At 47.9% G+C, this 13225-nt stretch overlaps 2 protein-coding genes across 4 annotated transcripts in view; both read left to right on the top strand.

Annotated features, from left to right (window-relative positions):
* Positions 1-9834, top strand: part of Axl (AXL receptor tyrosine kinase) — a 27892-nt gene extending 18058 nt beyond the window's left edge. For both annotated transcript variants that reach the window (XM_004648480.2, XM_004648479.3), the window contains 8 exons: positions 660-755; positions 887-964; positions 3056-3148; positions 3542-3663; positions 4202-4311; positions 6022-6181; positions 6731-6867; positions 9227-9834. In XM_004648480.2, the coding sequence (XP_004648537.1) occupies positions 660-755; positions 887-964; positions 3056-3148; positions 3542-3663; positions 4202-4311; positions 6022-6181; positions 6731-6867; positions 9227-9578 (1148 nt within the window). In that variant the 3' untranslated portion in view covers positions 9579-9834. The remainder of the gene's footprint in view (positions 1-659; positions 756-886; positions 965-3055; positions 3149-3541; positions 3664-4201; positions 4312-6021; positions 6182-6730; positions 6868-9226) is intronic.
* Positions 9835-11899: 2065 nt separating this feature from the next.
* Positions 11900-13225, top strand: part of Hnrnpul1 (heterogeneous nuclear ribonucleoprotein U like 1) — a 38890-nt gene continuing 37564 nt past the window's right edge. Inside the window, exon 1 of one of the 2 annotated variants that reach the window (XM_004648476.2) lies at positions 11900-11990. The gene's annotated coding sequence lies outside the window, so the exon portion shown is untranslated. The remainder of the gene's footprint in view (positions 11991-13225) is intronic. The other variant, XM_023708623.1, reaches the window with a different exon arrangement.

Below are 13225 nucleotides of genomic sequence, written 5' to 3'. Positions count from 1 at the left end.
TCCAAGTAGGTGCCTTAGACCACTGAGCCATCTCTCCAGCCCCCAGGGTAACAATTAGATAAATGTATACAATATATTACCATCAAATCAGGGTAATTAGCATTTCTACCTCCTTAAACAGTTCAGACTCCCCTCTTAAGATTTTTAATTGTTTTTTAATTAATTAATTTTTTGGGACAGGGTCTCACTACTCAGTTCAGACTCATCGTGGTTCTCCTATCTCAGCCTCACCAGTGCAGGGGTTACAGGCATACATACCCTGGGTTCTGGGACCAGCATGATTCTGGGGCCAGCCAGCATACAGTACTGGGGATCGAACCTGGGTCCTTGTGCTTGTTAGGCAAGCGCTTAGACCACAGAGCTATCTCCCCAGACCTCCCCAAAAAACATTTTTAACAACTGGTAGCAGCAGGGTGCTGACCAATCAGAGCCCATACCAGACCAAGACTGCGACCAGGCTTTAACCCTATAGTTACTACTATGGGAGGAAGTTTAGGGGTCCAGGACAGGAGTTAAGAGTTGGGGCACTAGGATGTTCATGCAATAGGTAGTTTTGAACCAATGCAGTAGTTCCATGTTTCAACAATGGGTATATCCGGGCTGGCAAGTGTCACCTGAATGGCAACCCTGCGCCATGGCTCTGTTCACCTTACCTGCAGTGAACAGTCTGGGCATCAGCGAAGAGCTGAAGGAAAAGCTGCGGGATGTAATGGTGGACCGGCACAAGGTGGCCCTGGGGAAGACCCTGGGGGAAGGTGAGTTTCCTAGCAAGCACACATATCCTCCCGAACTCTAAGGTTCACTTCCCCACCCTCAGCCAACTCTGAGAATTACAGTCAAGATGCCCACCCCCTCCAGGTCAGTATCTCCTTCCTGTCTTCTACAGGAGAGTTTGGAGCTGTGATGGAGGGCCAACTGAACCAGGACGACTCCATCCTCAAGGTGGCTGTGAAGACAATGAAGAGTGAGTCTGTGCTTGCTTGCACACACATGTAGGACCCCCAGCCCTCTCCCCCACCCCTTCCCTGTCTCCCAGAGCGGCACATAAGCAGAAGTTAATGGTAGATTGGCCGTACTTAGAATGCCAGTGGTTCCCTGCTGAAAAATGGAGCCCATGCTGGCTACTTCAAGGGAAGGAATTGAACACAGGGACATTAGTGCCATGGTGGAGGAAGTACTAAAGGAACAACCAGAACAGTGTGAACTTGGATACTAGCAGCAGTAGGAAGTCCCTGCCACCCCTGGGCCTACAGGGAAGAGGAAGGAAGTGGTGTTCCTAGGGCCAAGGACATTTGGCAGAAAGGTTGAGAACACAGAGTTAGGAGCTCCTTGTAGGAGCTGGAACACAAGACATACAGCCATGCCAAGGCAGCTGTAGAAGCAGAAAGGGAGTAAAATATCCTGGTTTCTCCCCTCCTCTTTCTGATCTTCCAGTCTTTCAGGAAACCATTAAAGGAGGAATCCTGGGAAATGTAGTTTTCAGGAGCCAACCCCTTGTGACGCATAACAGACCAAGGGTAGGTCCAGAATGAGGCACATCTGGTTTCATTTACCAACGGTAGGAGCTCAGACAAGTGACTCTCCCTCCTTTCCTTCCCTTGTCTGGAAAAAAAAAAGCACTTATACTGTCCCTACCTCCTAGGGCTCTCATGACACAAAGCACTTAATATTGGAGATAAAGTGAACTACTAGTGCATTATGTATGTCATCAGAGAGAGTGGGAGCCAGCCTAGAGTCACACAGCACAGAAAGCCCAAGGCCAAGTCCTTCCTCTATAGATGAGTAGAAACATAAGAGGTTTAGGCTGAGGCTGGAGGTGAGGTAAATGATCCTTTCTGAAATACATGGCTTAAAAATTGGGCGTAGCCCTGCTGTGGTGGTACAGGTCTTTAATCCCAGCATTCTGGGAAGCTGAGCCAGGAGGATAGCAAGTTCAAGACTAACTTGGGCAACTTAGCAATTAGGCACAACACTGTACAAAATTAAAAATCAAAAGTGGAGTGGGGGATGGCACTTATTGTGAAGGCCCCAGGCCCAATCCCCAGAACTACAAAAAAGAAAAAGAAGCTTGGGCTGTGAAGTCATCAGTGAGTACCCTTGCATGTCAGGTGATATTCTCGGCCTGGATTTTAAGCCCAGCCATATGACCCTGAGCAGGTTACTCTGACTCTATGAACCAGCGTCTTGAGCTGTAAAACAGGATCATAATCATCATCAGGATGCCCAAGTTTACTGCAAAAGTGTCAGGAAGCCGCTAGCATGGTAGTGAGCACATGGTCTCCAGAGCCAGAGGGCCTGGCTTTCGACTCTGCCTGTTCATCTCTGAGCATGCATGCCCTGAAGTAGTTCCCTTGACATTTTTGTACCTTTGGGTTTGGTTTCTTATTTTTAAAATAGAGCTCATCACTATGAGTCGGAGCTGCATAGCGAGAACCTGTACCAAATACTAAATAAATAAAATAGGGCTCATAGCCAGGCATGGTGGCACACACCTATAATCCCAGCACTCAGGAGGCTGAGGCAGGAGGATGGCCATGAGATTGAGGCCAGCCTGGGCTACACAGTGGATTCAAGACCAGCCTGAGCTACATAGCAAGACCCTGCCTCAGAAAACTAAATATAAGGCCAGCCATATAGCTCAGTGGCATAAGTGCCTGCCTGGCAAGCACAAGAGCCTGAGTTTGATTCCCAATGCCACTAAATAAATAAATAAAAGTTGGTGCTTCATAATTGAAGCACTCTGGATGATTAAATGAGTTAATATAAGTAAAGCCCTAAAGTAGAGCAGCTGATATTTACTAATCTTTTTGTTTGTTTTTTCTGTACTGAGCATTAAATTTGGGGCCTTCACGCTGAGTTTTTTCTTTCAAGACAGGGTCTCACTAAGTCACTAAGTGGCACAGTAGCCTCCCAGAGCATGCTGGAACTTTAGGTGTGTACCCCAATGCTGGCTGAGCAGTCCTGTTTGATGACAGTAGGGGGGGGGGAGGAAGAGGAGAAGGAAAAGCACCCCCTCCCTCCTTTCCTCTTCATCCACCTTCTTCCTTCCCCCAAGTCGCCATCTGCACGAGATCAGAGCTGGAGGACTTCCTGAGTGAAGCTGTCTGCATGAAGGAATTCGACCACCCCAATGTCATGAGGCTCATCGGTGAGAGGGGGACAGATTCCCATGGGGCCACACCAGCAGGAAGAACCCTCCCGGTAGCGATGGGACCATAAAATGTTCAGGCTGCCAGCTCCCTTCTTTTTCAAGATCAGCGAGTTCCCCCTCCTCTTTTCTCTCAATTTGGAATTCGACCTCTGACCATTCTCAGAAATAGCTGAGGTCCCCAGGAGGGCTCCGGAAGCATCCCTGGGAAGTCGGCTAGAAAGGGCTTCTCTGAGGCTCCGCCCTTGTCACGCACACCCCCTCCTCCCCCTCCTCCTGCGAAAGTCAGATCTCAAGGGGAGGGTGGAGGAAAGGCCAAGTCTGGCTGGGAGGGAGGGAGCTCGGCTTCCTCTCCTGCCTAGCTGGGTGTCACTTGGCTGCCTGGGGGTTCAGGTGTCTGCTTTCAGGGCTCAGAACGAGAGGGCTTCCCGGCACCTGTGGTCATTTTACCGTTCATGAAGCATGGAGACCTACACAGTTTTCTCCTCTACTCGCGGCTCGGGGACCAGCCAGTGGTGAGGCGCATTTCATCATAAGTCCACCAGTACTAGATGAGCATATATCAGCTACCCAGCACTGCTCAGCTTCGGGGAAGATCTTGGTGACCCTGAGCTTGTTCTCATGGAGGGGGGACCAGGCAATAAACAGGCTGACAAATGCATAAACAAGAGCATTTAAGTGCTGGGAAGGAAATACGGGATGCACGATAAGGAGGCCAAGGAATTAGTTTGGGTGAACAGGGAAGGCCTCCCCGGTAGGTGACCTTGAAGGAGGAGCCAGTGGTAGGATATTGGGACCCAGACAGGACACAATGTGAGCCAAGGCCAAAGTGCATGTCAAGGCCAAGAGTATTAGGAGATCAATCAGAGAGAAACAGCAAAAGTGAACTCTCTAAGGCCTTATAAGGGACAGAAGAGGCTTAGATTTGATTCCCAGAATCAGCGGAAGTCACTGCGGACAGGGCTAGACAAGCACAGGAAGGGAAGGAAGAATGAGGAGCGATAGACCTCGGGGCTTCTGCTGACCATTTCTCCCCACTGCCTTGGCCCCCAGTTCCTGCCCACTCAGATGCTGGTCAAGTTCATGACAGACATCGCCAGTGGCATGGAGTACCTGAGTACTAAGAGATTCATACACCGGGACCTGGCTGCCAGGAACTGCATGTGAGTGCTAAGCCTTCTTCCCAGGATGATAGGGAAACTGCACCTGTAAGGGGGGCTCAGAACTCTGGACTGGGAATAGAAAGATCAGCAAGGGAGTCTGGGAAGGCTTTCTGGAGGAGGGCGTCCTGAACTGAGATCTTGAAGCAGTATTTGGGTGGGAAGGAGAAGAGAGAGGGTGGGGGATATCTCAGGAACAGTGAGAGATGAGCCGAGGAGCAAAGGTGCCTGGCTGGGTGGTTAAGGGAGCCTTATCTCTGTCTAGCTCTGTGCCAAATGCCTCACCTTATGGAGTTGGGGATATGGGGAAGATGCAGGGAACAGAACCAGGAATACAGGGAAGATGCAGGGAGTGGAACCACAGGTTTAGAATATTAATTCTGTGGTACACACCTGTAATCCCAGCATTCTGGGAGGCTGAGTGGGGAGGATTGCAAGTTTGAGCCCAACCTGAGCAACATAATGACTTAGATCCTGTCTCAAAATGTAAAAAGATTTGGAGATGTGGCTCAGGGCCAAGGTCCTGAGTTCAAGCCCAGCGCCCCTCCCCCAGTCAATCTCATGAGGATGTCAGACTCACAGCAGTCGCAGCTGGAGAATCAGAGAATTCTCTACACCAACATCAGTGTTTGGAATTCTCATCAATATAGAAATGGAATTTATTTTTTCTCTCAGTTTTTTATTTTGCGAAATTACAAAGCTAAGGAAGTTGAGAGCGTCAGCATATGATGCTCCCTTGTTGATATTTTGCCCCATTTCTCTTCTGCCTTTCTTTCTCCCCTTAGCCATTTGCAAGTAAACTAATGAAATCATGACACATCATCTCTAAATGTTTGTTTGTTTTGAAAGAATAAAAATGTATCAGGGCTTTTTTTTTGTTTTTTTGTTGGCAGAACCAGGGATTGAACTCAGGCCCTTGCACTTGCCAGTGAAGCACTTATCTACTGAGCCATCTCCCTGGCCCCCAGTTGTCCTTTAAATTGTCTTTTGTTTGTTTGTTTGATTGTTTTTTGTGCCAGGGATCAAACTTAGGACCTTCAGCTTATGCCTCTGAGCTATCTCCCCAGCCCTAAATTGTCTTTTATAACTAAGTTTTCCCCTGAACTAGGATCTAATGAAGAATTCCAAATTGTACTTCTTCCTTATGCCCCTCCAGCCTATTTTAATCTAGAGTAGCCCCTCCACTCCAAACACCACATTTTTATACTTTTATAATATATTCTTTTGGATGACCCGAGACCTGTCATCTTGTAGAAAGCCCTACATTTAAGATAGGTTTCTTAATCCAGGTTCAGAACACATGGATATGCTTGTGAAAATTCAAATTTATGTATGATCTGTGCACATTAATATACACCTATATGCACTATAGATAGTAAACATTTTATATATATAGTAAACACTATATATCATATAGTTTGAGAAAATTTCACAAATCAGAAAATTAAACCCAAGGAGCCTAGGCAGAACTTTAGAATGTGGCAAAAAGCCATAACTGGGAGGCTGTTAGAAGCCCTTTGTCCCACCTTCATTTTATGGAGGGAACAAGACATTAAACAGTTCCTTCTGGGGCTGGGTGAGGGTGCAGGGCACAGAGCCCAGCTCCAGGCAGGACAGTGGGGGCAGGAAGCGGAAGTGCATCGGAGAAACCCGGCTGGCTTGCTGGGAGAGGTTGCCAATTCCCTGATCCTGTTCCTCCCCCAATCCGAGCAGGCTGAATGAGAACATGTCTGTGTGTGTGGCGGACTTTGGGCTGTCCAAGAAGATCTACAATGGGGACTACTACCGCCAGGGTCGCATTGCCAAGATGCCAGTCAAGTGGATCGCCATTGAGAGCCTAGCCGACCGCGTCTACACCAGCAAGAGTGATGTGGTACACGCACCTCTGCCAAGCACAGGGCTCTGTGGGGGTGGGAGTAGCCTATCTCACACCATTCCCGGGTGGCTACAGGTGCAGGGCTCCTGGGAACATGCGGGCCCCTCTGAGCAGGAACCTATGTAGTCCAGTCACCTTTGGAGATGTGGTGGGTGTCTATGGACGGTGCTGTGTACACACCAGGCATGTGTACAGACTTTCAGCTGCATGGTGGCACAATGGACAGTCTGCATCAAGAGAAGCAGCAGTGACCACGCATGCATATGCCCACACTTGTACACTGTATGCAGTCAGCATGGAGGGAGACACATGAGATCATGTGTCCATGAAACGTGTGAATATATTCATGGATGCTCATGCCTATTCATCCACAAAGGTCATGCATGTGAGTGTGTACCTGTGCCAGAGTATTTCTACAAACTAGTGGTGTACGCACTGGCAGGGCTGTGCATACCTGCACCAGAGTGAGAGTACCTGTGAGCCTGTGCGGTGGGGGTGTCTCTGTAGGACAGACTGTATCTAATTCCTACCCTCTATTCCTCACAGTGGTCCTTCGGTGTGACAATGTGGGAAATCGCCACTCGAGGCCAAACGCCATATCCTGGAGTAGAGAACAGCGAGATCTATGACTACCTGCGCCAGGGGAATCGCTTGAAGCAGCCTGTGGACTGTCTGGATGGCCTGTGAGGACCTTTTGAACCTGCCTCCTCACCCCAGAATCCATCCCCAACGTCCTGAGCACCCACACATGTCCCTTATAGGACACTGTATGGAATCACTCAGAATGTTCAGCAGCCCCCTTGCCACTTCCCCAGTACTCCCTGTAGGACCATTCATGGTCAGCCAATGGGATGCAGTTAGCTAATGGAGATCCATCCTCCTTTGTCACATGTGGAATTCACGGTAGATCTGTCCCCTCCCTGCTCAGCAAGGTGTCCTTGGGCAGTGAACAAGTGCACAACCTTCCCTGATGGTCCCGCCTCTGAGACCCCCAGTGTGGAAGACTTCTGATTCATTCTAATCACCCCACACTTCCTCTCCATGTGCCTACACACTTAGACTCTCTACCAAACCCTCCCATCTGTTTTCCACATCTTCTCCAGACTCTCAGGTCTCCTCTGAGCTGTTTGCAGGAAGCCATTAGGATGACCTTAAGGGTGTAACATTTCACCAGCCCTTGGAGAACAGAGTTACTTGGGTCAAAAGGAAACATCTTGGGGCTTCAGTCTCTTCATGTCCTCCTTCAGTGTTCCAAAGGCTGAAGGAAGCAGTAATGGCCTATATGAATGAAGATTGTTTTGTTTTGGTACTGAGGGTTGAATCCCAGGCCTTCACACTGAGCTATAGCCCCAACCCTTTTTATTTTTTATTTTGAAAGAGTCACTAAATTGCCCAGGCTGGGGTTGAATTTGAGATCCTGCTGCATCAGTCTCCCAGAGTGCTGGGATTACAGACACGTGCCACTATGCCTACCTTTACAGTTGATATTTTATTATTTTTATTTTTTAATGTATTTTGTTTTTTTGTTTTGTTTTGTTTTTGATGGAACCAGGGACTGAACTCAGGCCCTTACGCTTGCCAGGGAAGCGCTTATTCCACTAAGCCATCTCCCCAGCCCCTTTTTAATGTATTTGGTACAGGGTCTAACTATGCAGTTCGGACTCGTAGTGATTGTCCTGTTTTCAGCCTCCAGAGCACTGGGATTACAGGGGCACACCACCACACCGGGACTCGGTGGCTGGCTCACTGCACCCAGGGTCAGGGCTGGTGCTGCCACATGGTGTCGGGGATCTAACCCCAGGCCCTGCACTTGCCTAAGCAGGCACTTAGTCCACTGAGCTATCTTGTTGGCCCTTACAGTTTTATAGAACTTACTGGAAGACAGTGTTCTTAGATGCTTTGCATATAACTCATTTGATCCTTCCCACAGCCACAGGAAAATACAGCTGTCATTATCAGCTACTAGAGGCAGGATGAGTTAATTGCCGAAGGCTGCACAGTTGCTGTTAGTGATCTATACCCCAAAATCTAGTAGCTCAACACCATGCAGAAAGTCAGAAGTCTGGGAACCGCTTAGTGGGGTGACTCTGGCTTGGTGTCTCTAATGAGATGACAGTCAGGATGTCAGCTGGGCTGCAGTCATCTGAAGATCTGGGACTGGAGAGCAGTTTCCAGGTGGCACACTCACACGGCTGAGGCTCGGGGCCTCACCACATGGACCCTTCTGTAGTGCTGCTTGAGATTCCCCACAGCATGATGAGCCCAGAGAAAGTCCAAGGAGGAAGCCTCAGGGCCTTTGAGGACCTTGCCTCAGAATCATGCACACCTTCACTTCCGCTGCCGCCAAATTCTGCCCACCCTCCAGAGAGGGGCCTCCATCTTTTGGAGGGCAGAGCACCATCAACTTTATGGAATAGCCAGGCATGGTAGCACTGGGGAAATGGAGGCAGGAGGACTGCAAACTGAGGCAGGTATGGGCAACTGAAACCCTGTCTCTCAAAAACAAAACATGACAAAAAGCAAAATTCTGGCTTTAATGCTAGCTTTCTTTTCTTTTTTCTTTTTTTCTTTCTTTTTTCTTTTTTTTTTTTTTTTTGTGGAACGGAGGATTGAGCTCAGGCCCTTGCACTTGCCAGGCAAGCGCTTATTCTACTGAGCTATCTCCCCAGCCCTTTAATGCTAGCTTTGATGTTAGCATCAGTTCTGGAGGTCACTTTGGGAAGATCTGCTCTAACAAACCATTGCTAGAACAGTACCCCAGAGTCAGAGATTCAGCAAGCCCTTCCTAGCTCCTGGGTCTCCCAAGGCATCCCCAGAAACTCTTGAGTAGGCCAGGATGTAGCTCAGGGGCATAAGCGGTACTAAAAAAAAAGAAAGGTAGAAAAGAAATTCTTGAGAACACCTACCCCTCCGCAGATTCCTCTAATCCTTGAGGTTCCCTCTAATCGCCAGCCTCCAAATATCCTAAAATATTCCTCAACTTCCAGAATTCTCCCTTCTGAGCTCATGTTCAGTGTCTCACCCATCACTTTGTTGCCTTAGGTATGTCCTGATGTCCCGGTGCTGGGAGCTGAACCCCCGGGACCGGCCAACTTTTACAGAGCTGAGGGAAGACCTGGAGAATACACTGAAAGCCCTGCCCCCCGCCCAGGAGCCTGATGAAATCCTCTATGTCAATATGGATGAGGGCGGAGGTCATCCTGAAATCCTTGGAGCTGCTGGAGGAGCTGACCCCCCAACCCAGCCTGACCCTAAGGATTCCTGTAGCTGTCTCACAGCAGCAGAGGTCCATCCTGCCGGACGCTATGTCCTTTGCCCTTCTACGGCCCCTGGCCCCACTCTGCCTACTGACAGGAGTTCCTCAGCACCCCCAGGGCAAGAGGAGGGAGCCTGAGACAACCCTCCACCTGGGACTCCCTCTCAGGATCCAAGCTAGGCACTGCCACTGGGGAAGCTTCATCCCCCACACCCACTTTCCCACTCCCTGCCCATCCTCAGCTACAGCCTTATCTTCCTACCCTTTCCACCCCCATCCCAGATAAAATGTTCCCTTCTCTGCACCACAGCATCCTACCCCATAATAAGTGACTGTGCTGAGCATGGTGGTGCAGGCCTGTAATCCTAGCACTTGGGAGGCTGAGGCAGAAGGTTTGCCATGTTCAAGGCTAGCTGAGGCAACATAGAGAGTTCTAGGCCAACCCGGGCCATAGCAAGACTCTCTCAAAACAGAGATATGATTGGAGTGCAATCTCTAAGAATCCTCCCAGACCTGACATTCCAAGATTCTAAGACCTAAATGGTCCATATCAAAGGTTCTAGGTCTCAAAGTTGCTGTGAATCTTTGGTTCTAAGGACCTGCAATTCCAGTCTCTAATTCTAAAGCACTGTGGTTCAATACCCCAGGCTGGTGTGGAACTCCTGGGCTCAAGTGACCCACCTCAGCCTCCCAAGTAGCTGGGACTACAGGTGTGCTAAGATTCTTGATAAGGGCCCAAGATTCTAGGTTTAAAGCTAAAGATTCTAGTTCTAGCATTTAAGACTCTATGAGTCTAGATTTTATTTTTCTAGAGTACAGAGTCCTTAGGGTGTAAGACTTTAGATTCTACAATTCTAAAGATTCTATCATTCTAGCCATGGAGGCTATAAGGCCTACTGTTATAAAATTTGATGGTCAAATGCTGAATCTAGATATCCTGTTTATAAGAATGTACATCATAAGCCTTCCAATTTTTATTTGTTCAAGTTCTAAGAGATTAATGATGGTGAATTGTTTCTGAGGCTCTCTGATCATTGATTCTTTTGTGTGAGATCCTGGATTTGAAAGGTCTAAGATTCTACAATCTATAATTCGAAAGTGTTTTTTTTTGTTTTTTTTGTTTTTTTTTTTTTTCAGAATCGGGGATTGAACTCAGGCCCTTGCGCTTGCCAAGGAAGTGCTTATTCCATTGAGCCATCTCCTCGGCCCCTATAATTCGAAAGTTGAAGGAGTTTAAAGATAGAGATTCTAAGGTCTAATGTTCTTAGATGTTTATTCTAAAACTTAATCTAAGAACCTAGATTCTCTAAGATTCTAGGTCATATGCCCCAAGAGTCTAGATTATTAAACTCTAATTCTAATGTTGGCCTGTTTTATATTTAAAGGCACTGTAAGGTTCCATTGATTCAAAAATCTGGATTCCAAGCATCTAAATGATATGACTCACACATGTGACTAACTAGACACCAAAGTTCTAGACATTTCTAATGTCAGACACCTCTAGGTTCTATGCTGTGCTCTGCATGTCTAGGATTACAATTAAAGGTCCAAGAATATATATTCCTAAAATCTTAAGATTCTAGGTACTATAAGGTTAAGATTCAAATGTTCTAAATTTCTAAGCTTCTACACGTTTAGAATAGTCGGGGTGATTCCAAGGTTCTAGTAGTCACCTATGCTTCTTCCTCCCCTCCTGTGGGGGTGCATCCCCCTCAAACCTGTGCAGTGCAATTAGGGGTGCCTCCTTTCCCCTCAGGGAATGGACCATCTCCCTCCTTTGGGCCTTGCTGCCCTTTTGAGCCAGTCCCTCATCCTCCCTGTACATAATGTAGACTCTGGTGCCTCTAGAGGGGCTCTGGTCACATAAAAATTTATCAGTCACTATTCTGTCTCCTCTTGTTTCCATTCAGCCACAGTGTAGCTCTTCACCTGGTAGTTTGCTTTCTTATTAGTAAAAGGGTTTGGTGATGTCTGGGAATTAATTCTCACTAGAAAGGGTAAAAACATGCAAACACACAAAACACCCACATAAACTACATGCTCAGGTACATCTGATGGCAAGAACAAAGACATAGAAACTGAAATAGAGTAAGAGACACCTAAAAACCACACAGTCACAAGTTTATTTACAAACATATGCACAGGAAGATACCTACCAGGAATAGGAAGAAATCTGAGAAACGGATACAGGATAAAATAAGACACATTCAGAAACATGGAGTACAACAGGTCTACACACACACACACACACACACACACACACACACACACACACACACGTTCAGACTCACACGGGCAGAGAACCCCTCAATCCACAGACCCACAAAGGGTTCCCGAGGCCTTCGCACTTGTTCCTGGGTGTGTCCTGCAGCCCTCAGGAACAACCCTCGGCAGCGCCCGAACGCCCCCCGGTGGCGGCTCCTGGGAACCCGGGACAGTTCAATCCGGGCCACAAACTTTTAGAACAGATCATTGTGCGGAGCTGGGAAGAGAAAGGAAGTCGGACGTGGGCGAGGGGCGGGGTGTCTGGACTGGAACCTCTGGGCCCACGTGAGTGTCTGTCCCGCTGCTGAGTGGATGCTGTGTGTTTAGGTTACTGTCGTGTAGGCTTGTGTAACTGTCCTGAGTGTCTTTGTCATTCGATGCTGCCTGCCTGTGCGGGCGCATCTCGCTGCAGTTTGGTGTATTACCGCGACTTTTGCACTGTAATCGGACTCATGCCTATTGTATATCTTCGTGCACCTTTGTCTAAGTAGAGGTCGTGTTCGGCTTTTTTTCATTATTTAGTGTATGGCTCAGTAGGCAGGGTCCATCGGCATTGTGAATTTATTTTTAAATTTTATTTAATTAATTTTTCTGCGGTCCTTGGCTGGAACCCAGGGCCTCGTGCACTGTAGGCAAGCGCTCTACTACTGAGCTACCCACCTCACAGCTCTGGATTGTGTATTTCAATTGTGAATCTCAAAGAAGTTTTGTCTTTTGAGTTAGAGACGACAGGTGGTGCAGCGGTAGACAGTATGACGTTTGTGTGTATTCGCCTGAGATGTAATTATGAATCTGTGTATTTGAGCTTGTCGGTATAGAGAGTAAGCAGCTAGATCTACTGGAAGCAGTTTGGAGGATTTGGGGTGGAGACTGACGAACTTCTGGCCCTCTTTTTTGGAGGAGAAAGCTCTATGGTCGCGTGCAGAGCGCCCAGTTCGCCTTAGGAACCGACCATAGAGAAAGGCTGCGCGGAGCTAGGTTCATGGGAAGAGCCGCCCAATGAGACGTACTACCAAAGGGACGGGGGGGGGGGTGTTCCTATACAGCTTTTCTCCTGTTATTACTCTAGCTTTTATTTTCATCTCTTTAGGGCTCACTAAAGTTAAAATTTCGCTTTTCATAAAGGCAGCGGAGTTCCTAACAGTTTATGAGTAATATATCCACTTAATCCCTATTCCGTAGGTCTCCCTCTACAGCAAAATTATGAGGCAATCCTCTAAAGGCTAGCCAATCTGGCTAGCTTTTCCTCCAGTCATCCATCTATACCGACTTCGGTGAGATAAAACATTGACTACGATTGGTGGACAGATTGTTTTGAAACAGCCCTAACGGCAGGGGCGGGCCCTCCGTAAATTCATCTTTCCGGTTTCTTAAAGGCAACAGGAAGGAGGGGGTTTTGCCGACCAGCCTTTTGATTGGTTTTGGTGCTTTTACCCGCTGGGACTACTCAAGGGGCGGGAGATCTAGGCCAATCAGAACGTGTGTTACAGAGAAATTCGTTGGATGAGAGGACGGCACAG

Source organism: Octodon degus, unplaced genomic scaffold, assembly GCF_000260255.1.
Source record: "Octodon degus isolate 3935 unplaced genomic scaffold, OctDeg1.0 scaffold00418, whole genome shotgun sequence".
NCBI classification, from domain to species: domain Eukaryota; kingdom Metazoa; phylum Chordata; class Mammalia; order Rodentia; family Octodontidae; genus Octodon; species Octodon degus.
Note: the sequence above shows the minus strand (reverse complement) of the source record. Positions and strands in the feature narration are given on the sequence as shown.